Raw genomic sequence first — 26,039 nt, forward strand, 5'->3', positions numbered from 1 at the left:
CTATTAAATTAACATTTTGAACTGAAATTATTTCAGGAATTATTCATACAATTTTTTACAAAATTTCGGTTGTCCTCTATATAGCAGAATTACTTATCCTAGAGTCATGCAAAATCATATATCACACATTACTGTTCATTCACTGGAAGTATTCCCAGTGTAGGAATATGCCTGTTTCTTCATTGGTTAGAAGCTGGTTTTTGTCTTTTAAACAGAATTTTGATGTATAATATGACTAAAAGTACAAGAAAATTAAAAAATTTCTTTTATTTTCATTAACTGGGAGAAAAACCCAGTAAAGGAACACTTGTTCCTTCACTGGTTTTTCATCGTTTGGTGATCCAGTGAATAAACACCCCCTTATCTCAGTACTTGATTATGCTATGGTGCTTTAAAAAAAATAAAACGTAACTTCAATAACTATATTTTGAATTCTCTTTTTCACAGTGAGAAAAATAAGACTACTACATGCAATTAATTCCACTTCAAACATATAAGTACAAACACTCACCTTATAATTTTTTCAACGAAACAAGGTGTTGCAGAGATAATAACAAATTCAAAAATTTTTTCAGAGAAATCTATTTGACCAGGTAATCCAAAATATTGCTAGATGACTTCCTATTGTTTGGCAGTAAGCTATTGTTACCAATCAATCTAAAGAAAAACTTTCAAATTCTTATTTTTAATGAATATATATGAAATGTTCCTTCACTGGGTAGTGTTCCTTCACTGGTTGGTTTACCCTACCAACGTAATAAAGAATTGAAAGATGCGGTTTTATAAGGGTTCGCAATCCCCGATAAAAGTGTCATTATATTAATTAGAAGGTATATAGTTATTTTTTTTTATATATAAATTTAATCAGGGATCAACTTGAAGTACACGATAAAGAAGTTTTCACATTTTTAATGAAAAAAGTAGGAAAATTGAAGTAAATTTAACTGTTCAAATATAATCGTTTTGATTTGTCATTTTGGTTTGATTTCTTCTTTTATTCTGAACTTATCTAGTTTATTTCATTTCTCTTCACATTTCATAATTAAATTTTTCATTTAATTTTATACACAGCGTTAAACAGCTGACCCAATTATGAACTTACGACTACCAATGTTCAATTCCAATGTAATTTTGAACCAGAAGACAAGGGAATTCCTGGATCTAGCATTGGTACAAATTAATAGCCTTCGGGAAGGGCTTTTCGATGGAACTAACCCGCATTTGCGTTACATGGAAAAGGAAATCACGAATGGCTTCCGCAAAAAAGTCATTTTGTCTGGAACAACGCACAGTCTAGCAGCAATGGACTGTGCATTCATAGGATTAAAAAAAATCTCACTTTTTTTTGTAATTTAGAACTGTTTAAACATGCATAAAAGAGAATTTAAAAAGGAAAAAAAATATTGACAACATAATCGTTCAAAACTTTCGCTTAGTACTTTGTAACAGGTCGTTGAAAGTAACATATTATTTTTAAAACAGGTACAATTCCATAACTGATACTAAACAACTGTTACAGAGAAAACTAGTCATCTCTACAAAACTTCTTTAAAACACAATTCGGAAACTAAATGAAAAAAAAAATCTTAATTTCAAATGATGACGAAGGCTATACTGTTTTGTTTTTCTTTTTCTTTTCCTATCGCGGTGTCATTTATCACAATGAAAGGTTATTTCAATCTTATCTGTTTCAATTGGATGTTTCGATCAATTATAATCTTATTTTCAAAAGTCAAGATAAAATAATGTTCATTACAGTGCATTCTAATTAGAGATGTCCAATATTTTCTGGAACAGGTATTTGGAACCTGTTATTTAATCATACCTGTTATAAAAATAACAGGTTACTTCCAAAGGCCTGTTCCAAAATACTAGGCAAAAATTTTAATTCAATTATCTTGGCAAAAATTTATTTTTCTACTTTTTTTAAAAAATGCTAAACTGTTTTTTGGCAATCTTTGCACAGTTTACAATGAGAAAAAAAATCACGTTTTATTTATTATTACAGGGCCGTAGCCAGACATTGCGAGAGTCTATACAAGTTTTGTATTTCTAGTATTATAATTTTTTTAGAGCTGTTTTAAATTTAATAATTTAACGAGTATAGATCGCCATATCTCAAGAAATTTTAAAGCTAGTTGGAAATATTGATCACACAATTAAAAAATATATTTATCCAAAGAAAATTGAATGTAAAAATTAATTTTAAATAATTATCTATTATTGTTTGTTATTTAAAATTAGAAGAAAACTAAAATTTAAGCTATGTAAATTTTACATCATTTTTGTGCAATTTTAAAATGCAAAATTTGAACATTATTGATCAAGTCGTTTCTAAGTTAAAAAATTTCAAAAAGACATGACTTCATTCGAATTTTGCATTGTGTCATTTAAAATTACGTAGTTTAAAATGATACATGAGTTAATGTGCCTTGGTATTCAAAATTGTGTCAACCATTATTAAACAAATTAGTATAAATTAAGTAATAATTTCAAAAATACATTGTATTTCTCTTAGTTAAACAAATCTTATAACAATGAATAAAAATTTTTAATTCGTTTAAATTTTTTTATTTTATTTTTTTATTTATTATTATCATTATTATTATTATTATTATTTTGCATGGAATATATAAAAAGTAAAATTAACAAGCCTAAATAGAATTAAAAGGAAAAACAAATAACCCAAATTCAACGAACAAAAGATCGGTTTAGTCAAAGAATTTGACTTATTATAGATAGCATTTAAAACGTGAAAATCCGATCAATAGAACAAAATGTTTTCAACAGTCTTTTTTTTTCCCTCCCTGTAAGTGTAAGCATGATATTTCTAAACTTAAAAGCAATTTATAGACTTTAAAAACTGTTTACTTGCAGCAGCAAGAATTAAAAACTTCTCGAGTGAATAGCATACGTTGTAGTTCACTTATGTCGCACAAGAGCTGCACAATGGGCTATTGGCGACGGTTTGTGAAACATCCCTGAGGATGATCCGAAGACATGCCATCACAATTTTGATCCTTTGTAGAGGGGATGGCATCCCCGCTTCGGTAGCCCGACGACCTGCACGCGAATTGGAGCACTTTACGGTAAAACAGTTTAACGAGGACCCGTACCGCACACCCTCGGTCCCTACGCAGACTGATCCAAGTGGTCACCCACCCGCACTCTGACGGCAGCCAGTGATGCTTGACTTCGGAGATCTGATGGGAACCGTGTAGCAGAATTTAACGATCAGTCCACTGCGGGACGTGAGTAGCATACGATAAGTTTTGTTACGTATATGTGAAATTATGGTGAATCTCAATATCTGTGTTTTCATAGTCTAAAAAATATAAGAGCTGTAATAGAAGTCATACATTTTAGTTCCAATAAAACTTGATGTCGTTCTATAAACTTAAATATTAATTCCAATCATAAATTAATAATAGTACTTAAATTTCGTTTCGCTAAAATTATTTTGCGCCCGAAGTAAATCATTAAATGCCTTTTTTTTTTAATTTCACTCCTAAGGAAATGATTATTCTGCAATTATATTGTTAAAATACGTTTAAGGTGTCTTAAATTTCTTAGTAAAAAAATAGAGTTTCTATGGTTTAAATTTAAAAAAAATTTAAATTATTGCTAGTCCACTGCTCGCCCCCCCCCCCGCTTGTGGTTCTACTTCTGTGTCTTAACAACCTATTATTAATAAAACTACCACCTAATATTTTAAATATGCTATATCGGAACAGCCTGTTATTTTTATCACAGGCTAGTATTTTGGAACAGGGAATATTTTGGAACAGCTAGTATCTGGAACAGGGGCAAATATTGGAACAGGCGCAAATATTGGAACAGGCGCTAGTATTGGAACTGGGAATATTTTGAAACAGGCAATATTTTTTCACAGCTAGTATTGGAACAGGGAATATTTTGGAACAGCTAGTATCTGGAACAGGCGCAAATATTGGAACAGGCGCAAATATTGGAACAGGCGCTAGTATTGGAACTGGGAATATTTTGTCACAGGCTAGTATTGGAACAGGGAATATTTTGGAACAGCTAGTATTTTGTCACAGCCTTTCCTAGTATTTTGCAGTTTAAGCTAATTTGCAGCAATGCTGGGCACGGTGACCTGTCTTCCATGCTCTTTGGATTTTCGGTCATATGATAAGCAATAAATATTTTTACTTTTTATTTCAATATAAAAAGGGGTTGTTAAAATTATTAAAACTATATTTAATATGTTCTAGACACCTTAGTATGTTTAGTATGTTCTATTCAAGCCATATTTAAACACTATATTTTCTTTATATGCAAGCTATATTAACAAAGGAAGCCTACAGTTAGCGATTAAGGACTCAAAAACTAATCACATAGCTATTATTTTTTTAGGAACCTATTTAGGAAGTTAAGTAATGAAGTTTTAGGTAATTAAATTTATAAATTTTATACATTTAATAAAAAATTCAGAATATTTTGCTTGAAATAGTGAATTGTTTTCAATAGAGTAACTGTGCCTGCATTTACTTGAAAGTGCTCCACATTTTTTTTTAATGGCTATTTCTGCTGCCTACTGTGTTTACTGTATTAATTACAATCGTCTTTTGGGGGAAGGAGTTTTACTTGGAGAATCCAGACACCTCTTTACGCCGTTGGCCCCCCACCTCCCTAGCTTTCGCTGCGGGTTTCTTTTTCGGCTTTCGTTTTGGAGGTCGAGATCGACCGTGACCTTCGAAGTCGCGAATTGACTCTCAATATCTTTAAATGAAGGCGTGTCCTTTACTTCCGTCGTAGTTATTTGTTCTGGTAATTCAATCAATGTTCTACGTGAAGAGTGATTTGTTATTTCGCTGAATTTCGTCCACTCGCATACAAATAGATGTCTCTCTGGCATTGCCTATTATTTTGTTGCTTAAGAGATTTATTTATTTTGAATTTTTGAAGAAAGTAAATAATATATTTTTAAATGATAATATTCTGCAGGAAAGGAAAAAAATCTGTTACAGTTAATTTGGCGAATTTTTGTCCCTTAATGGTTTGAATTTTACTTGATATAAAAATTATCATTAACGGCTACATAGTATGTGATATTTTTAAATTAATGTGCTAATTGTTTTAAAATGAAAATATTATTTATATAATCCAAGAAAAGTTTAGAATTGTTATAAAAAGGCTTGTTTCTTTAAAAATTATGCTAAATTCGTATATTGGTGTTTATTTTGAATATTTAATTTTGTTTTAGAAATGTTTAAAAAAATATCGGATTATGCTCTTGCTGTATTTAATTTGTTAAATGTTTTAGCTCGTGCAAATTGGTAAAGCTGAATCAACTAAATTTTAGTAAACATATATTTTTCTTAGTTTAAAACTATAAATTGATGTTATTCGAATTATATTTAAAAAGTTGCATTGAACTGGGTTGCAATGTATGCAGTTAGACTACTTTTAGGTATTTAAGTAAATGAAATTATAAATCACTATCAGTAAATTTCACTAAATTTATTATGTCAGAAAATATAAATAATTTTACGAAAGTGGCGTTAGAATGAAGTGATTAGGAAACAAAGGGGTCGTAATAATAATCACAAAACAAATCTTTGAGGAATAGTAGTTAGAGGGTTAAACGAAGGCGAGAATATATTTACATTAAGCGAGTACCTTCAGATATGGGAAAACGATCTGTTTCGCAAAAAGAAACGACGATGGTTGCGAAGTAAACATGGGGGCTGGTGAGCGGCAGCAAATAGGGGCTCCTGCCAAAATTGCAGGAGTTGAAAAAAAGAGTAATTTAAACACAACTTTGTTTACTAGATATTCGATTTAACAAATGATTTAAAATTAATCAGCTTTATTTATATATTTGAACTTACAAATTTTGTTACGCAACTGGAACCTCTATATAAGCACTAACTTCCCTGCTTTCTACAAAACGTAATTTGTATCAAATAAACATCTTGTTTAAAGCAAGTTTTTGTATAATCTATTTCGTAAAAAAGTTTACACAGTAAAAGAATTTAAGCTTATATTTAATTGAATTTTTGTCAACTTTAAATTCTAGAGGACGAATATTACGAAAAAATATAGTTGTAAATGTTTAGGTTCTCCTGGATCTTTTAAAGCATTTGTGATAAATCATACACAGTGTGTCACGGATCGATTTATAATTTTTTTATTAGAATTCTTTGAGAACAAGAAACAGAGCATTTGGCTACATAATGTATAAATGGTATAGAATTTATATTTTGTAGATTAGACTTATAAAGCAAATATGTTTTATATTTCTTTTGTCACGTTTGAGCATTAAAAAGAAAATGTGTACTTTTTTGTGAGTAAATTTTTTGTGAGTCAAACGATGTTTTCTGAAAATTTGATGAAATAAATATAACGAAAACTCAAAACTAATACTTTGAATGATAAAAAAAGCCCCAGTAAACCTCAGTTTAATTCATAAAAGTAAATATTTTACTGAAGAAAAAAACGATACTGAATTGAAGAAGTACAACACACTTTTGAAATATGCTATAACACTTGTCTTTAAGAAATACAGATGTTATTTATGAATTCACAGAAAAATGTCTCAACATTATTTTTTTCAAAATCTGTAGCAGATAAAAATAAAGGACTTCATAATCTTCTCTAAAATTGACTGAAGTTTTAAACATTATCAGGCAAATGACGTGTTAAAAGCTTGATTAATTGCTTTTTTTATTATTGAAAAACACTTAACAATAGAGAATAAAAGAGAAATTAATATATAATTGCTTTCATATAGTTTAAAAATTAATTAGAAAAAACCTTACCCATAGAAACAAAAAATACTTTTCCTAATAATATTGTGAAATTAATAGAAAAATATGTATCTGTTACAAAAATACTTGACATTTTAAACTATTTTTCAAGTATAAAAAAGTTGAAGATTTTTTTCTAAGACCTGTTATTTTGGAACAGGTATTTGGAACAGGTATTATTTTGCATCGTAACAGCTGGAACCTGTTATTTGAAAATACCTGTTATTGCCCATCACTAATTCTAATACACTTTCAACATCGATAACATCACTTCGTAAGTAATCGCATATTTTATTTTTCTTTCAACTCACTGTACATAATTTAAATATATGATTAACATAACGAATTTTTTTCATGCTAGTTATTTTATTTTTTGAATAAGAATTTTTATTAAACATATTTTTCATGCTTTTTCCGTTATTTTGTTATTTATTTAGGTCAAAATAAGTCGAAAATATTTTATTTAGCATTTTAATAAATGATTATGAAATGCAGCATAAAACACCGGTGTTTTTTTCTGCATTTAAGGTAAAATCTTCTAAATACGTCTTATTTCCAAACAAGAATTTTTCAAATTTGCACTTATTTAGATCTAAGAGATACAGTTATTGAAATTTCGTTAATTTACAAAATCAATTATTGATAAGTTTTTGAATGTGAATGAAAAAAAAAGTACAAATATAATTCCGATAATCTAACATATTTCTTAGGCTATTAGACTGTTTTTTATGATAAAAAAATACCAAAATGTTTCTTTACTTGAAATCAGAGCCCCAGAAAATATATACTATATAAGAATAAAAATTACACCCATCTACCTCAAAGGGATATGAACACTCTAATCAATAACTCTGTATGATAACGAGGGTAAAAAATAAATACTTTCCTATAATCGTTTTCAAAAATGTCTTTTTTCGCTTTACCCACTGCATTTGGGGGAAAATGAAAACGAATCTAAAAAGATGTCTTTATTCGGAAGAAATAAGTTGTGATATACCGATGTGGAAACTAAAATCGTCTGTATTAATTATTCAGCATATTTATAGTCTACTTCTTGATTTGTTGCATCTTGATATGTGGAAATCCAATGATTGGATCAAAAGTTATTTTAGAATTACCGGAAGAAAGAAGATAAAAATGAACGCTAAAAAATTAGTTGTCTCGAGAGAGACAGTTATATTGCTGTGACTAAAAATTTTTAAAAAACAGTGGCAAAACCTCTAAACAAAATAACCAAAAATAGAAGTATTTAAAGAACCAATATAACAAAACAGTTGTATAAAAATTGAATTTTTAATATTAGATGAGTCCCGCAGTGGACTGATCGTTAAGACACGGTTCTCATTAGATCACCGAAGTCAAGCATCACTGGCTGCGGTCAGTGTGCGGGTGGGTGACCCACTTGGATCAGTCTGCGTAGGGACCGAGGGTGTGCGGTATTGGTCCTCGTTAAACTGTGCTACCGTAAAGTGCTCGACTTCGCGCGCAGGTCGTCGGGCTACCGAAGCGGTGGTGCCATCCCCTCCGCAGAGGATCAAAATTGTGATGGCATGTCTTCGGATCATCCTCCGGGATGTTTCCCAGACCGTCGCCAATAGCCCATTGTGCAGCTCTAGTGCGACGTAAATTAACAACAACAATAATATTAGATGAAACCACATTATGAGTCATTCACATATTGCATAAGCACCAAAGCGTATTTTTGCTAACAAGGGGAAGAGAGCATGAGCAATGTCTACGAAAGAGCCGCCTCTGTGGCTAAAGGGATTGAGCGTTCGCCTTCCAATGAGTTGAACCGGGTTCGAATCCCAGCAAGGACTGGTCGATACGAATTCCGCATCCGGCTTGCACCGACCACAGTGCTGACGTGAAATATCCTCGGTGGTGAAGGATCATGGGTTCGAGTCCCTTTGCCGTTAGGCTAACCATGGGAGGTTCTCGGTCTTCCTCTCCGTGTAACGCAAATGCGGGTTAGTTCCATCAACAAGTCCTCCACAAAGGCAAATTTCTTCCAATACTTGATCCTGGAGATCCCTTGTCTTCTGGACTGGGTTCAAAATTAGAAGACTACGGAGTTGAATATTAGTAATCGTAAACCCAAAAATCGGGTGGGCTGTTCAACGACGGTTATAAAATAAAAGATTGCGCTAAAACCGTGGTGGCTCAAGGGAAAGAGCGTTGACCTTCCAATGAGGTGAACCGGGTTCGAATCGGCCTGGTTCGAATCGCACCAATTACAATGTTGATGTAAAATATCTTTAATGGTAGACAGGTCATGGGTTAGAATCAGCTTGCCATTGTGCTATACGCAAGAGATTTCCGCGGTTTTCCTCTCCATCAAAGGCAAATTGGAGTTTTCCATTAAAAAATCCTCCTCTAAGGCTAGTGTGTCCCAATCTAGATCTTGGAGTTTCCTAGTCTTCTGGGTTGGGTTCAAAATTACAAGACTACGGAGTTGAACATTGACAGTCGTAAACTCAGAATTGGATCGGCTGTTCAACGCCGGCTTTAAAATAAAATGCCTACAAAAGACACTAAAATTCTTTTATTCACAAAATAAAAATTAAAGAAAATTTTAACTTTAAAATAAAATTTTAATTTGGGACGGGGAAGAAAGTTTTGACCACAGATACAAAAGATACCTTAATAGAGCTGCAAATGAAATTAGGTATGTAAATAAATATGCTTCAGGAATAGTGGATGCTGAATGCACAGTTGAAGAATTGGCCCGAGATTCATTCCGAGTTAAAGAAAATAAAAAAGAATCTAACCTTGGAGCGAAGCTGTGGTATAAAATATATAGAAAAACGGCTGAAACAACACTGAATGCCATTTGATTACATTGCATGTTGTTTTAATCTTTTTTATGCTTCAATTGTTCTGTTCAAACGAACGGAAAAGTTTTTAATTTTTTTTTTTTTCCAAAATGAGTTAATGCGTATATTTTGTTTCATGTAAAGTTATTTCCTTTCTTTAAATTTTTTCTTATAATTCTTAAATTTAAATAACTACAGTAAAAGTCAAAATATATGGGGGGAAGAATTCAGGGGTTGTTGCTACTTTTTACGTAAGCATGCGGAGGGTTTGTGATTTGCTAATGGATTACGAGGAGGAAAAGGTCTCAAATTGAAGAAAACATGCTTACGTAGTATTCCAAAGGTTCCATCAAATTTGGTACTTTTAAAAAATAAGTACATTATAACAGGATTGTTTGTAGTAAAGGAGAAAAACATCCCTGATAACAATTATGTGACGCTTATCGTCACTCAAAACTAAAATCAAGAAGAAGATGTGACGCTTATCGTCACTCAAAACTAAAATCAAGAAGAAAGGGCTAAAATTAGATTTCTAGAACATTTCAGAGTCTTCGATTAAATAAAACTACCGTGGGAAATCTCCATTGGCAAATAGTAAGTTAAATACGGATAAAGTAATTCAAATAAACGATTAGGTTACTATGTCACCCCATCATGGGATTGACCCCATCACGGGACAAACTCGAAAACAACAATAACTTTTGGACTTGACCTTTCCTCAGATTTGTAACTTTTTATCACCCAAAAAATACGATATAAAAGCAGCTGAAGGAAAGGGTTGAGCAAGCAATCAGCCTAAATAACCTCTCTCCATCTATTCTAAAACACGTAAGAATTAATAATGATAAGTTGAATTAATTATGTTGATATTGATAAGTTGAATTAATTGTATATTCTAATTCTAAAATAGTCCTGTAATTGCTAAATCGGGTTAATATAGTTATGTTATTTCTTAAATTGTTTAAATAATAAAATGTTACTTGTTAAAAGCAAGACTTCTATTTATTCGTTATCTAATTTTATCAAAAACGCCACAATTATAACAGAACTATTTCTTGCATGGGAAAAAGTAAATAGTTATCAATAATAGTTTCTAACTAAAACTAGTAAAAGCCTTCACTTTTTAAAAAAAAAATATAGAAATGAAATCATTTTACTAGTCACTCTACTATTTCTGGCTTAAGACAATAAGTATCCAGTCTTAACAGAAAAAGTTGTGAAATATGTTTTGCCTTTTTCAACTTCATATTTATGTGAAGTCGCTTTTTCAGCATTCGTAAACATAAAGTCGAAAAAAAAAAAGAAATAGATTATTGAACGTGGAATCGTATCTCAGACTAAAATTGACCGCAAGAGAACCGAATTATGATGAACTGGTATCACAGCAAAAACAATATCATCCTTCTCACTTCACTGATGCAAATAAACTTATTAACAAAACTTTGTACCAAAAAAGAAGAAAAAACATATTTTTAAAAAAATTCATTTTTTTTTTTATGAGTGGTACACAACGTTACGAAAAATTTAGAAAGGGTACCCAAAAGTCATAAGTTAGGGAAACACTGAACTAGGGTAATCAAACATATTTTGGTGTTTTTTATCTTTTCTTTCTCGTTAATGCGTCTGATTTTGATAATTTTTGTCCTTTATCTACACTTAAATGTTAAATTGCTATCCCTATTTTTGTAATTTTAATTTCATTTCTGAATAACTAATTACAGTCAAACTCTGCTATAGTGAACTCCCGGATATAGTGAATGAAATGTTCGGTCCCGTGCCTTGCTTTACACGTATAATGTTATTTTTTGTGGATATAATGAACAGAAAAAGTGAGGAAGTTGGATATTATGAACTTTTTTCTGTCTTCGACAGATTTTTTTTCTTCATTTTTTTTTAATAATTTTGAAATATCAACTTCAAAATAAATACTTATACTGATTTTTAAAGCCATCTATACAATGGAAGCATTTTTTCTTATTTACTTCTGTTATCTCACTTTTCCATCCCTAAACAAAGGCATGAGCTATGGACAAATTTTTCCCTGCATCAGCTATAGATTACTAATTTTTTTTTTGTACAAAAGACGAAGAGTAATAAAAAGTAAAAGCAAGTTAACACATTTTTTGTTACAACGTATTATTTCTCAGTAATTTTTGTATTTCATTTTATGGGTCATTTATTTAAATAAAGTATAATAAAAAGGAGATCGGAACCATTAGTTAAAATTGTTTGTGGAACGGATATAGTGAACTCCCGGTTATAGAGAACTGAAATTTCGGTCCCTTGAAGGTTCGCTATAGCGGGGTTTGACTGTATATAGTATATTTCCTCAAATGCCACTTATATGACTCTAAAAATGCGAAAGAAAAATTAAAACGCATACAGGTTAATAAATAGCAAACTTTGCTTTTTACGAGGTCTTTTTTCCCTTTCTTCGGAGAACCGAATTTATGACGTCACAAGCTGACCAGACGCTTACGCATCTTTTAATGTTAGTCCTATTATATTAACCGTTTAAAAATCTGAAATTTATATTTTATGCTATAATTTGTCTGTAGATAAATTACTGTTCGAATTACCTTTATGTCATTTATTTGAACTTTTATTGAAGCTCATAATGCATAGCAATAAATGGTTCATATTAAGAAAAGTTAAATTGTCCTATATTATTAAGGGTAGAACTTTTTCCGGGGAAAAATGTAAATCTATCTGGACAGTAGAATAATCTAAAAACCGCAGATGAAATAGAAAAAAGTGAACTAAACGTACTTTAGCCAAATAATACTTTTTATTTAAAATAAAATTTACCAAGATTTGTCAGGATTGACGGAAATTGAGTTTTTAAATAGTTTGTGCTTTTATAAAACCTAGTTAAATATATTATTTTATTTTAAATACAATTCTGATAAAATTTATTTAATGCATTTTTAAAAATAATTTATAATATAGCATAAATTTATTTATTCTTGATTTAGATTCATTATTAACTAAATTTAACATTCACACAAAGTACAAATTTTTGTATCATCTCCAAAAACTGTTTGAATAATTTAAATTATTAAAACATTATTTTTAAGCGCTCTTTTATTGCAAGGTTAGCTTTACTTTCTATTATGTTAATGATTTCAGTACAAATTTTTTAAGTTTCACTCATTATGTCCTCTTACAATTTGTCTTAGATAATTTTTTTTTTTTTTTTTAATAGCATGCTTTTTTATAGTTTTTTTTTCTTTGTTGGGCTAATGATATTAGTTTATTTTATAACCGTCGTTGAACAGCCGACCCAATTTTTGGGTTTACGACTACTAATGTTCAACTCCGTAGCCTTGTAATTTTGAACCCAATCCAGAAGCCAAGGCAACTCCTGGATCAAGTATTGGGAGAAATTTGCCTTCGTGGAGGACTTTTTGATGTAACTAACCCGCATTTGCATTACATTGAGAGGAAGATGGGTAGGAGACTCTAACCCAGGGACTCGAACTTACCACTGAGGATATTTCACGTCAGCACTGTGGTCGGTGCAAGCCGGATGAGGAATTCGTATCAACTGGGATTTGAACCCGGTTCACCTCATTGGAAGGCGAAAGCTCTATCCTCTGAGCCATTGTGGCTCTAATTCACCAATGTATGTACCGTTCCAAAATATAAAAACTGTTTCAAAGCAAAAAGTATTAATGGCTATCTTTTGTATTCCAAAAAAGAATCTTAATCAAAAGCTTGAGTACAAAAATATGAAGAAAGGAATTCCTCTAAAAATCTCGAATATTCTCTTAATATTCTAAGGTTGTTTTTCGAAGGTTCTCTTGTCACGTGAAATGATATTTTTTTGCGAATAATATACCGTTTTAATAACTGTTGTGAGTTAGTAAAAATTATTCATGACTGTTAGGACAAGTTTAGTCTATCTTTAACCAGCACCCCTATGTGAACTATGAAAATGGTGCAAAATGTCACTATGGAGAAAAGCAACAGTTTTGAGAAAAATGAAAAGCGTTCGTGGTCTATATTTATTGATATTTAAAAGCTTACTCCAAGGCTGCATTATCTATGCCCATAAAAGTTTACAAAAAAAAATAAGAATACGGCACTGATTTTGATAAAATCCATCTTGGAAAAATGTCGCCTCATTGGCGATTTTCAAAAAAAGTTTAATAACTATTAAAAATATTTCAGTTGCTTGTCTGTTGTTTCATATTATCATATAATACAGAGAAGGAAAACCTGAAATATGAATACCTCATACCTTGAGAGAAAAAATAAAGTATCCGACTGAGTACGACAAAAAAATTTTTTTATAAACACAGCCATAATTAAAATTTAAATTTTATTTTTGATAAGTAACGGTCCTGAAATTCTGAATCAAAAGAAATTCTTATAAATTTAGAATTTTTTTTCAAATTTAAGCATAAAAAATATTAGTATTTCATGTATATAATTATTAACCATCATAATTATTAATATTTCAACAACGAATTGTAATTCATAAATATCAACAAAAAAAAAAATCTAGATCAATAATGTATTAACCTGTGTTTTGAGCTAAAATCTTTAAAAAAAATTTAATTATATAAAAATAGAACTAAATGTTTTGTTTAATATTGATTTTTTAAAAGAAGAATTCTCTACATTCTTATTTAAAGCTTGATAAAAATATCTTTAAAAAATAACACTAAGAACTGAGTTCTAGTGAGATAGTTCAAAACTTAACTAATCTGAAACAAAATCTTCATATACGACTAACCATTAACTTCTTTTGTAATGTGTGTTAGCGTAAAGAAATTATTCTCAAAAAAACGTTTTCCAGAAAATGCATTATACATGCTAGAAAACTCTGACAACAGAGACATTAATTACTCAAAAATCAATTTTTTAAAATAATTATATTTTTCTTAAACATATAATTTATTCAATTAAAAAAGATTAAAATACTATTTGAAGCATAAAAAAAAAAACATTATTGTTGGTTTTTAGGACTTCAAAATTACGAAGAAAAAAATATTTGAAAGGCTAATTTGTATATATTTATTTATTATTATTTTATTTTTTTAATGAGAATTGCTCTTAACGGTTGAACTTAAATGCAATAAAAGTAACAATTGCTATTAAACTAAATTACAAACCCTTCAAAAATTTTTCATTAATATTTTAAATAAAAGAAATTATAGAAGTTTTTTTTTTTTTTTAAATTTTATTATTGTCATAGATATTAACATAAGTTTTTAATAATTAGTTTTAATAATTAGTTTCAATAATTAAGTTTCAATTACAATAAAATTAAATTACTAACCCTTCAAAAAAAATATAAGCATTTTATATAATAAAAAAAAAGACAATGTATATATATATTTCATTATTACTCTAGAAATCAACGTAAGATTTTGCCGTGATTGCAATTAATCTATCAAAAATTCTAATTATTCTTTTTTTAAAAAAAACTGTCAAAATTTTTTTTTAAATATCATGGTTATTAGAAAATAAATTTCATATTCCGATCTCAATACATTTAATATTAAATCGTAATCTCATCAAAAATCATTATTTTTTGTAGATATTTATAAATGCTCTTATTCTCTCTCATAAATTAATGATGATTAATAGTCTGGGACTCTGAAAATCGTCTGATTGTATATCAAAATGCTTGCAAGTTACGTGGAATAATAATAAATATAGGTGCTTTAATATTAGTTTTAAATTTTAATCGATTCAACGCATGCGTGGTTGGAAGTTGTTTTTCTATTATAAAGTTGAAGGAGACGTTTACTATCTCATTTATAGTTTATTCTTGTAGAGCGTCTAGAACAGTTGGAATTTATTTAAATAGTTGAAAAAGTATGCCAATTTTTACTTAATTTTCTTTTCTTTATCATTGGATAATAGTATTTTCAAAATTTTGTTTGGTTTGTTGCTATATTAATTTATTTATATTTTATCTTAAATGAATATTGAATAGTCATTTAGAAAAATTGCTTCATTTGTAGTTTAGTTTTTTTTTATATTATTTTTTAAAAAAATCTGAAATCCTCAAATCTTTTATAATTATTTGATAATGTGCATTATTTTTTATTGATTTCTATTTATCATTAATTTCAATTTTTCGAATTCCTTGAAAGTTAATATTTTATAGCTCTCATAATTTATTTGTTTTAATCAGAAATTGATAAGCACAGTAAATAACTTAAAATTAAGGCATTAATCAACCATATTTTTGAATAAAAACTAAAATTTAACAATATTAAACTCATCATTTTCAATGTATAACCATATAATGAAATAATTTTTTTTCCTAAATGTTTTGCGTAGTTTAACATGATTTGTAGCCATAATGTTAAACTATATTCACTATGTTGACGAAGTATGTTTGAAATAGTTCATCTACCTTAACTAACGATTAACCTACTGGAATAACTTTTGGAGAAAAATAAAAATTCTAAAATTCAAAATTTTTTTAACATTTGAAAAATTCTGAACTGCGAGAAAGTTTTTGCGAAAGATTTTTTTATTAATGCTTTTCCACTTTTTAAAGAAAAACACATAAATTAACTTTTTTAAGCATTTCATTTTTATTTTGTTTATTTGAATTCTTTTTCCAAATTGTGATCGTATTATTGTTTTTCAGGATTAGCATTAAAAATATCCTTTTACGGGATTTTCGCTTTCTCGGGTATAAATTTAATATAAATAATCGGGTGTCATGCACCCTGTGACTGAGTGGTAGAGCTTCGCGCTCCCGTGCCACAGGTCCTGGGTTCGATCCTCGGGCCGGGCAACGTTGACTCAGCCTTTCATCCCTTCAGTGGGACGATAAATGAGTACCAAGCATGCTTGGGAACTAAATACTGGGGGTTTCACGTTCGGCTGACCACCTAACCGTAACATCTGCTCCTGCATTCCATAGCCCAGGGTCAAGAAAACTGAAATGGGCACAGTAGGCCTTAGCCGTCTATGGGCTGTCGCGACACTGAGTTTAGTTTTTTTTTAATCGGGTGTCATGCAAGCTAATATAAAATTAAGACCTAGAAATGGCATGTATTATCATAAATAATAACAAGACATGTATTATCATAAAAAATAACTCACCTTTTTTCCGTATCGCGTGGAAATGCGATTCATCCTGCAATGCCCCTCTCGGTTACTGTGATTTTTCTAACTTTGTTCCTCACCTTTATTTTTTTAGTTGAAAACCTTACGCTTTTTTTTTTAAAGTTTAAATAACTTGTTTTTTCTCATTCAAGTCTTGAAAATAGGAGCTTATTTTTGAAACGCTAAAAACATGTCGACTGTTAGTTGCTATTTATATATATTTTTGAAGCAAATGAAATTTTTAATCAAGTTATTGACAATGTTTGCTTTGTTTCCCAGGTAGAAGTCGTCGAAATGGAGCAAAAGCCTCGATACGAAATAGTTGACGGATTTCGTTTGCCACCCTCTTTCGTGCCAGAGGTCTTCCGTTCAGCTTGCAACTACAGACCGAAAGATGACGAAGTTGTAGTTTCCACTTATCCAAAATGTGGCACCACTTGGATTATGCAGATAGTGACTACCATTTTGAGACGAGGCAAGCCATGCACAACAGCCAAAGAATATTTCTCCAGCAATCCATTTTTAGAAATGACCGGAGAGGAAGGCATGAAATTAGCAATGAAGCCCTATTGCATCAAAATACATCTACCATTCGATCGCGTCAATTTCAATCCCAATGCCAAGTACATCTACGTCACCAGACATCCTGCTGATTGTGTGGTCTCTTTTTACCACCACACGCGATTTTTCCCGATTTATTTCTTCACGAACGGTTCGTTCGACACTTTCTTCGACCTTTTCATCAACGACGGTACCGATTTCAATGACTACTACGACAATCTTCATTCGTGGTACGTACACAAAGACAAACCAAACATTTTGTTTTTAACTTTCGAATCTATGAAGGCGGACACAAGAGGAACCATTCTAAAATGTGCCAAGTTCCTGGGAGATGAGTATTATAATCTACTTATGGCTGATGATGAGAAAATATTGAAAGACATTTTGCATTATAGCAGCCTAGATTTCATGAGGACCACCATCAACGAGTTCTGGAGGGAAGTTTATGCCGATAAGCCTCCTACTGAGGAGTACCAGGAAGAAAATCCTATTGCTAAGAAATACGCGGCAATAATGAAGGATGCAGAGGAAAATGGTCATCACACTGTTGGAGAATTCATTCGAAAAGGTGCTGTTGGAGACGGGAAGTTAGCCCTCTCTGAAGAACAGAGAAAGAAAATGAATGACTATATCGATAGAAAAACTGCTCAATATCCTGAATTGGAACATTTTTGGGAAAAAAGATAAAATGCCTCAACGTAATTTATAACATAGCAACAGAAGTTTAAGAGTTTTGTGTTTGAATGGGAAACTATTTTAATCCTTTATAAATCCGTTGAAAGTATACTTCCCACCTAATTCATGAATTTTTGAATGTCGATGAGAAGTTATATTCCCATCTATGATTTCGACGACCATCTGTTGACTGCTTTAGATAATATAAAAAATATCATTGAAGAATGTTTTGTTTACATAAATGTGAGTAACAGTGGGGGTTAGCGTGGGGTCAAGATGAGAGGCTAACACTAGTGAGCAGTTTTCGTTTGTGCTTTAGGTGTTCGTTCATTTGATTCTTTCTCATCAAGTTGATTTGTAGTTAGTATAAACACAGAAATTATAAACTCGATTATTTGTACGCACAGAAGTTTAAGTTTATAGCTAATTCTTTACAGAAGTAAAATTTTAAAAAATCTCCACCTACTTTTGTAATAAAAAATGGTTTTAAAAATCAAATCAATTTTAAATAATTAGCTAAGAATTTCTTTTTATAAACCAATTTCAATATCAAAAATATTTTAACATAATATTGCTAGAAAAAAGTGGCCTTATAAAGGGTTAATCCGTATAATTTTTTTAGCTTACAATATTTATAAAGAAAAATATATTTCTAAACTCTTTATTGTATAAAAAGCTTTATCTATTACAATAAAGTAGAGTGTGTCTGTCCCTGTATCTGTGTTTCTCTTATAACTCAAGAACTATCAATTATTCTGAAATTTGGACAGTGACTGCATGGAGCATATTTATCCCCCTATTCTAAAATTCATTCGAAATTTTCAAGTAGTACGTTCGGTAGAATCGTATGAAAATTTTAATTTTTTTTCACTGGCTTAGAACTCGCCATTGTTAAAAATAAAACTGCTGCAGACGATTTTCTTTCTTCCAAATATTTTAAAGATCATAGTTTAGCTTATAGCTCTCATTAAAAACATTTTTACGAATTACGTCAACAGATCAGTATTCCTAAAGCTATCTAAAATCGCGAAATTATTTTGTTTATAGTTATGCTTTTAAAACGTGAATCTATAAAACTAAATAATTTAAAATCACAAGTAATTGAAATAAAAGAAATAAGATATGGACTGAAAATTAAATTTAATGGAGAAATAGTACTAATTCGTAAAGTAGAAGCTTAATACTATAGACGCTAATGATGCTTAGATACGTTTGATAATGGGTTTTATTTGAAATGAAAATTAAGCAAAATTAATGGAGAAAGGTACATATTCTTTTACGTATCACCACCAACCATCTTGAACAAACTGATCTATTGAAAATTCCGTTCACGTTCTCCGGGAGCATGCGCAATAGCATCTCCTACTCTACGTCACTTACAGGTATCCCATTAATGAAGAAAATGTACTTATTCTTCTAGGGGAACCGTAAAAATCACCACCACCAAATCACCATACTTTTATTGACTCTAATGAGGCTTAATTAATTTTAGGATTATGTACAAATTGAAATTTTTAAAAAATAAGCTGTGTACTAAAACGAAAAATTAATAGAGAAATGTAAAAAATTTGCTATATTATTAACACTTATGATGCTTAATTAATTTTGGTTATTCTAACTCATTGAAATTAAAAATAAGCTATGTTAAAAAAAATATTAATATCAAAAGCAATAGTACTAATCCGTTTAAAAGTAGAGTAAAAAAAATCGCCTAACAATTATTGACGCTAATAATACTTGATTAATTTTATTAATAAGTACTAACTTAAATAATAAAAATAGCTATATACTCTAAGTACTATAAAGCAAAATTAATAATGAAATAGCACTAATTCGTTTAGGAAAAATGTAAAAAAATAGCCACAATATTCAATTAATTTAGGTAATATGTCATGCTAATGATGTTTAATTTATTTTGGTAATAAGTACTAATTGAAATGAAAAAGTATGCTATGTACTATAAAGCAAAATTAATAGAGAAATGACACTAAATCGTTTAGGAGAAATGTAAAAAAATTCTGCACATTATCATTAACGCCAATGGTGCTTAATTAATTTTGGTGAAAAGCACTACTGACATTATAGTAATTAGTACAGTTTTAATAGGTACTAAATGTACAAATAAAAGTTGACTTTTTATATTTGATACATATTAATACTGCATCGATGCTGGGAAACTTTAATACAAATCAGGGTGCGTAGCCAGATTTTTCAACAAAAAATAAGCACCTTTTGAGTACTTTTTTTAATCACTTTCCAAAAAAAAAATCATAATTAGGACCTGTGCAGTGATAAAAATTATTTTTTTCTATCGTTTAAAGTTCTTGATTTATATACATAAAATCAATAAATTTCAAAAATATTTTCAAAAACTTTGCATAATCATGATAAAATAACTGGATTCTGATAAATATTGCAAGAATTTTGCATTTTTTTGTAATTTAGAACGACAATCGACACTGCAAAGAAAAAAATCTCTTTTAAAAAATAGAAAATTCAGCACTTTTTACAAAGCCCAAATAAAAAAAGCACCTTTAAGGGCTTTTAAAAAACGTAAGTTAAAAATAAGCACTTTTTAAAAACGTTACGCACCCTGTAGATACTGTAAAAAGAGGTTTTTTATGATCCCTCTAAAAGAATAAGCATCGCAGAAAATCATGTTATTATGGTAAATTTTGACTATCATGAGTGACTAAATTACCCTATTTAATCTGAAGATTATCTAGGTAATACATATTAACAAGGTGCGTGGCGTTTTTAAAAAGTGCTTATTTTCGTTTTTTAAAAGCCCTTAAAGGTGCTTTTTTCATTAGGTGTTTTTAAAAAGTGCTAAAGCCCTTTACTATGTTGATTTTTGCTTCGAATTATGCAAAAAGACACAGATCATATTGTTCTATTCAATGTTTTCGTAATTAATTCAACCCAATCTATTTCGACGTATAGTCAGTTCGTAGCGTATGAAAACGCCATTCGTTTTACACGATTCAAAATTTCCTGGTTTTTGACAATAGTCAAAAACAATGCCATTTTTTTTAACATGACGGTTAAAACAAGATAAAACCGTCGATTGTCAAAAACTTTCCAAACCCTGCCTAGTTATGATATTTTTTAAAGTGCTTAAAAATATTTTTTGAGTGCATGAAAAGTGCTTAAAAGGTGCTTATTTTTTGTTGAATAATTTGGCTACGCACCCTGTTTAACGGCTTTCAAGCTTTAACGGTAACAATAACACTGTCGATGGTAAGATAAAAAAAAATTCTGACTTTTACAGCCATAAATAAATTAACAGTCATTTTTTTAATTTTATGTTACTTAAAAAAATTCCAAGTATTTTCAACTGTGACTTTGTATTTTCTAAAAAGGAGCCAAAAAATAATCTTAAACTTACTAGATTCTAAAAATTTAGGCAACCATTTTCGTCTGAGTTCAGGATGCAAGTTATAATGACATTTCTTCTCTTCTGGAGTATCCAGAAACCATGGAATGTGTTGAAATATAACGACATGTTTGTATTTTCCAGTCTTGGCTTCTTCCAATTGCTTGTCTAACCAAGAATTGTGTTCTTCCGCCAAACCCAAGACCTAAGAACAAAAATTTATTTTACAATAATTCGAGTACCTCAGTCGAATTCTTGGCCATAGATGGCGCCACTGGAAAAACAAGAACAATCGCATCCCTCTGCCTTCACAGGCAGAGAGAGAGAGTACCTCACTCTATCTAAAGACGTGGAAAGAGAGAGAGAGAGTACCTCACTCTATCTAAGTAGAATAAGCATCTCAAGGTTACGTGATTTTCCCACTCCCCACATGTTACCTCTCTCTCTCTCTCTCTCTCTCTCTTACCATACACTATTAAAATTTTCATTTTAAAATTATGGTAAAATAACTGGCAGCTGTCTGTCCATCCGATTAACCGTAAAGTTTACGGTAAAGAACATTTTTTTCCTTTATGGTTTTGAAACAATTTACAAAATATATGGTTATAAGACCATGAATACAAAACTATACGGTTTATTAAAAACGTAAAAAAATAATTATTATTTAACTAAACACAGGAGCTCGGCTTTTTGTAAGGTAATGGGCATTGGAGAGTGCCGGAGACTGGAATTTCTTCATGTGTTAAAGAAAATGGAGGAAATATTGTGGTGTCAACACTAGGATTTGAACTCCAGTTCTGCCGGTCATGAGCTTGACAGATAAGCCATCTCGGCTATGATATGTACGCAGTTGAAAAGAACTAAGTAGATTCATTAGGTGGATCTAGATGGAGCGATAAAAATCTAGTTTAACCGTATTAGGTGAACGCAGTTAATAAACAGTTTTTCTCAAACTTAAAAGTTTGCTTACCATTTTATTTATTGTTATTTGACTGTTTTGATTAAATATGGTAAAATAACCATTCAATATATTGTTATTTAACCATTTTTTCCGAGAAATTTCTAGCAGTGTAGTTACACCAAATCGTACTTTTTCTCCTCACGGCAGAATGTTTCAGGGAGAAGATGGGATATACTCACATGGGGAAAACAATATGATTTACCGAAACCATGGTAACGGAGAGAGAAGAGAAAAAAAACGTGTAACCTTAAGATGCTTATTTTATTTATGAAGAATATGAATTAGGGTTTCATAAACTTTTTTGGTGTGGATACCCTATAATATTTACGAAAATTTTTGGGGACCTTATAATATCTATGACTATTTTTTGGGACCCCGTAATCAGTGCACAAATTCGACAAAAGCATAAGGGAAATTGTCAGTATCTTCATTTGTACTGTAATATACTATTGCAGTTTTAAGGTTTCAATTTCGAAACGCAGAACAATGTGAAAATTTTAATTAGATAGCTAACTTAGAAATAAAATACAACACTAAAAATGAGTCGAAACGGTTTCATTTTTTCTTTGTTTGTTATTGTCTTATCTTAATCTATTTTCCAGACACATTGTGTAAAAATATTTGGTCCCGCGTCCCCGATTGTTGTCGGGACACACAGTTTAGGAAACTCTGTTATAAATTCTAAAGATTCGCATATGATCGTTTCGATGCTATAACAACTATACCATCAGCTATGTCAACACAGAATGAAAAGAAAATTTTTAATCGTTTGTCTACTATAATTACATTATTTTTGGGTAGAACAAATGCGTATAAAAGCGCAAATAATATAGTTTGAGGACATAGGTGGTGATCATTTCGGTACTATAAGAAGTATACCATCCAACACAGCATGAAAAGAAAATAATTCGTTTGTTACTATTAGCCACATTATTTTAGACTGTAGAACAGCGTACAAGATCTCAAATAATGCAGTTACGAGACACAAGTGAACGTTTCGGTACTATAACAATTATGCCATCATCAGTGTCGAAACTCAGAATGAAGAGAAAATAATTGTTCTTACGGTCCCAATGAACCACATTATCTGTGCTCTTATAAATAATAATATTACATTATATGACTTACCAGTGAAGGATCATAAAAATATTGAGAATTCAACACGATGAACATAACACCGCCACAGACGAAAGTGAAATAGTCGTCCCCAAATGTTTGCCGGAACCCAGCAATAGTCTGAGGTGTTGGAGTATTGCCCACATCATGATTTCCACATACACACACCAATGGTATATCAGGGGATAGTTCTTTGAATAGTTGTATAAAATCTTGCTCTTGTTCATGCCGGTGTTCTTCACCTATAAATATAAAGACCTATGAAAGACTCGTCTAAAACAAATCGTCTAATCGGTGAGGTAGAGCCGAATTATAACAACTCGTCTAATCAGATTCGTTTGTAACAAATTGTCTAATCGAACAGGTAGCGCGGAACTATAACAATTCGTCCATTCAAAGACTCTTCTGTAACAACTCGTCTAATCGGAGAGGTAGCACGGAACTATAACAAATCGTCTAATCGGAGAGGTAGAGCGGAATCATAACAACTCGTCTAATCAAAAGACTCGTTTGTCGCAAATCGTCTAATCGAAGAGGTAGCGTGGAACTATAACAACTCGTCCAATCAAAGACTCGTCTAAAACAAATCATCTAATCGAAGAGGTAGCGAGGAACTATAACAACTCGTCCATTCAAAGACTCGTCTAAAACAAATGGTCTGATCGGAGAGGTAGCACGGAACTATAACAACTTGTCTGTAACAAATCGTCTAATCGAAGAGGTAGCACGGAACTATAACAAATCGTCTAATCGGAGAGGTAGAGCGGAATTATAACTACTCGTCTAATCAAAAGACTCGTTTGTCGCAGATCGTCTAATCGAAGAGGTAGCGTGGAACTATAACAACTCGTCCAATCAAAGACTCGTCTAAAACAAATCATCTAATCGAAGAGGTAGCGCGGAACTATAACAACTCGTCCATTCAAAGACTCGTCTAAAGCAAATCGTCTGATCGGAGAGGTAGCCCGGAACTATAACAACTTGTCTGTAACAAATCGTCTAATCCAAGAAGTAGCGCGGAACTATAACACCTCGTCCATTCAAAGACTCGTCTGAAACAAATCGTCTGATCAGAGAGGTAGAGCGGAATTATAACAACTCGTCTAATCAAAGACTCGTTTGTAGCAAATTGTCTAATCGAAGAGGTAGCGCGGAACTAAAACAAAATTATAACAGTAGCGAGGGCATCAACATTCCTCACGCCAATGGTAACACGGATTTAATAGAGCACGCTCTCAACCTCTTCTACTTTCATGTTGTAAATATTTACTCGATTGAGAATTTTTTAGATAATCCAGTACATATTTTTTCACATGAAGTCGCAAATTTTTATTGAAATAAAATTAGTACTTTAGCATTTAAAATAATTCTGTAAAAAAAAACTATAAACGCTCATAATAAGAAACTTAACAAATGATAATATTGATTCATAATTTTCAAATACTTTGGACTACCCAACTACGCCAATAGAACTGGTCTACACAAATTGCACCAATTAGTTTCTTACTTTCCTGTTAAAAATTTATATAGATTTTTTTACAATGATAAAGTTGGATTAAAAATACCTGTTCAAGAGCAAGCAGTGCGCACGCGTCGTCATTGCATTCGTTACTATGGCGACAGCTGCTGTTTAATAATTTGAAAACAATATTTTTTTAGAACACTTATTTTCACTAAGTTCATTATGCATTTGTACTTTGGTGAGTTTACTCCTCAATTGGGTATAATATAAAAAAAACACAACTACTTCCACTTAGTAGGAATAACATTTACCATGACGCAATGCTAAATTCTATGCCACTATCCACATAAATCAATTATTAATCAAAAATCGAATATCAATTACTTTTCTTTATAATGCAATAAAATCTGGCGAGCAGCTATTTAAACGATCAAACACTTCGCTTGTTTATTTGTGGCTTGAAGTTAGGCTCGCAGAAAATGCCGTTCATGGGTTAAATTTAGTAGGAATAACACAACCTGTGACGTAGGCTATAGTATACCCAATTGTGGGATCTAAGAGATCCTATAAAATACTACTAAAATTGTCATTAAAGAGAATTTCACCACTTGAACGATGCTTTCATTTTCCTTGTTTATTTAATAATCAGAAATCTATCTACAGTTCAATACAACAATATTTTGCATTACAAACATTTTATTTCCCTCTGTATCATTTATTTACATTAAGAAGGAGAAAGCCGGGAAATATATTTTTTCTCTGATAACTAAGCAATACAAAATGTTTTTAACTCTTACTTACGGTAACGTATTTGACAATTTGGTGCATACTCCACTAGCTCCATTTTTTAGAACTCTTCCTTTAATTCAATTAAAATCAGTTTTGTGGAGAAGAAGAAAAAATTTCCTTACCTTGCGTGTGATGTACCATGTCCCCGCAAACGATAAAGAAACGTGGACGGGGAATTAAAGCATTTACAGCTGCTATAGCAGACTTAGTTAGCTGAAGATCTTCTTCCCAGCCCCACCCCGGCTGTTTTCTAAAATTTTCTATCATTCCAAGTTGAGTGTCTGCACCTTGGATGAAACAAAATGGCCCTTTCCATTCTTCTTCATTATCTGTAAAAAGTACGAAAAAATATTTAGGTAAATATAGTTTAAAGATTGATAGTTATTTATCCTATTTACATAGAATAAAACATTTACATGCTTCTCTAGAG

General features: G+C 30.8%; 2 protein-coding genes across 10 annotated transcripts in view; one reads left to right on the forward strand and one right to left on the reverse strand.

Annotated features, from left to right (window-relative positions):
• Positions 1–18,620, forward strand: part of LOC107441248 (sulfotransferase ssu-1) — a 43,573-nt gene extending 24,953 nt beyond the window's left edge. For 6 of the 9 annotated variants that reach the window (XM_087153167.1, XM_087153166.1, XM_087153165.1 and 3 more), the window contains one exon: positions 16,949–18,620. In XM_087153167.1, coding sequence (XP_087009293.1) covers positions 16,964–17,917 — 954 coding nt within the window. In that variant the 5' untranslated portion in view covers positions 16,949–16,963 and the 3' untranslated portion in view covers positions 17,918–18,620. Of the gene's footprint in view, positions 1–6,933; positions 7,048–15,283; positions 15,419–16,948 lie in introns of those variants that run through there. The other 3 variants (XM_087153163.1, XM_087153164.1, XM_087153162.1) reach the window with 2 other exon arrangements.
• The window catches only part of LOC110282546 (serine/threonine-protein phosphatase CPPED1), a 45,079-nt gene that overhangs the window by 15,032 nt on the left and 4,008 nt on the right, over positions 1–26,039 (reverse strand). Inside the window, exons 3-5 of the mRNA XM_043051249.3 lie at positions 25,732–25,938; positions 23,371–23,600; positions 21,294–21,486 (exon numbers count right to left, since the gene is read on the reverse strand). Of these exons, the coding sequence (XP_042907183.2) occupies positions 21,294–21,486; positions 23,371–23,600; positions 25,732–25,938 (630 nt within the window). The remainder of the gene's footprint in view (positions 1–21,293; positions 21,487–23,370; positions 23,601–25,731; positions 25,939–26,039) is intronic.

Source organism: Parasteatoda tepidariorum, chromosome 10, assembly GCF_982258835.1.
Source record: "Parasteatoda tepidariorum strain Cologne lab strain chromosome 10, Ptep-v5.0, whole genome shotgun sequence".
NCBI classification, from domain to species: Eukaryota; Metazoa; Arthropoda; class Arachnida; order Araneae; family Theridiidae; genus Parasteatoda; species Parasteatoda tepidariorum.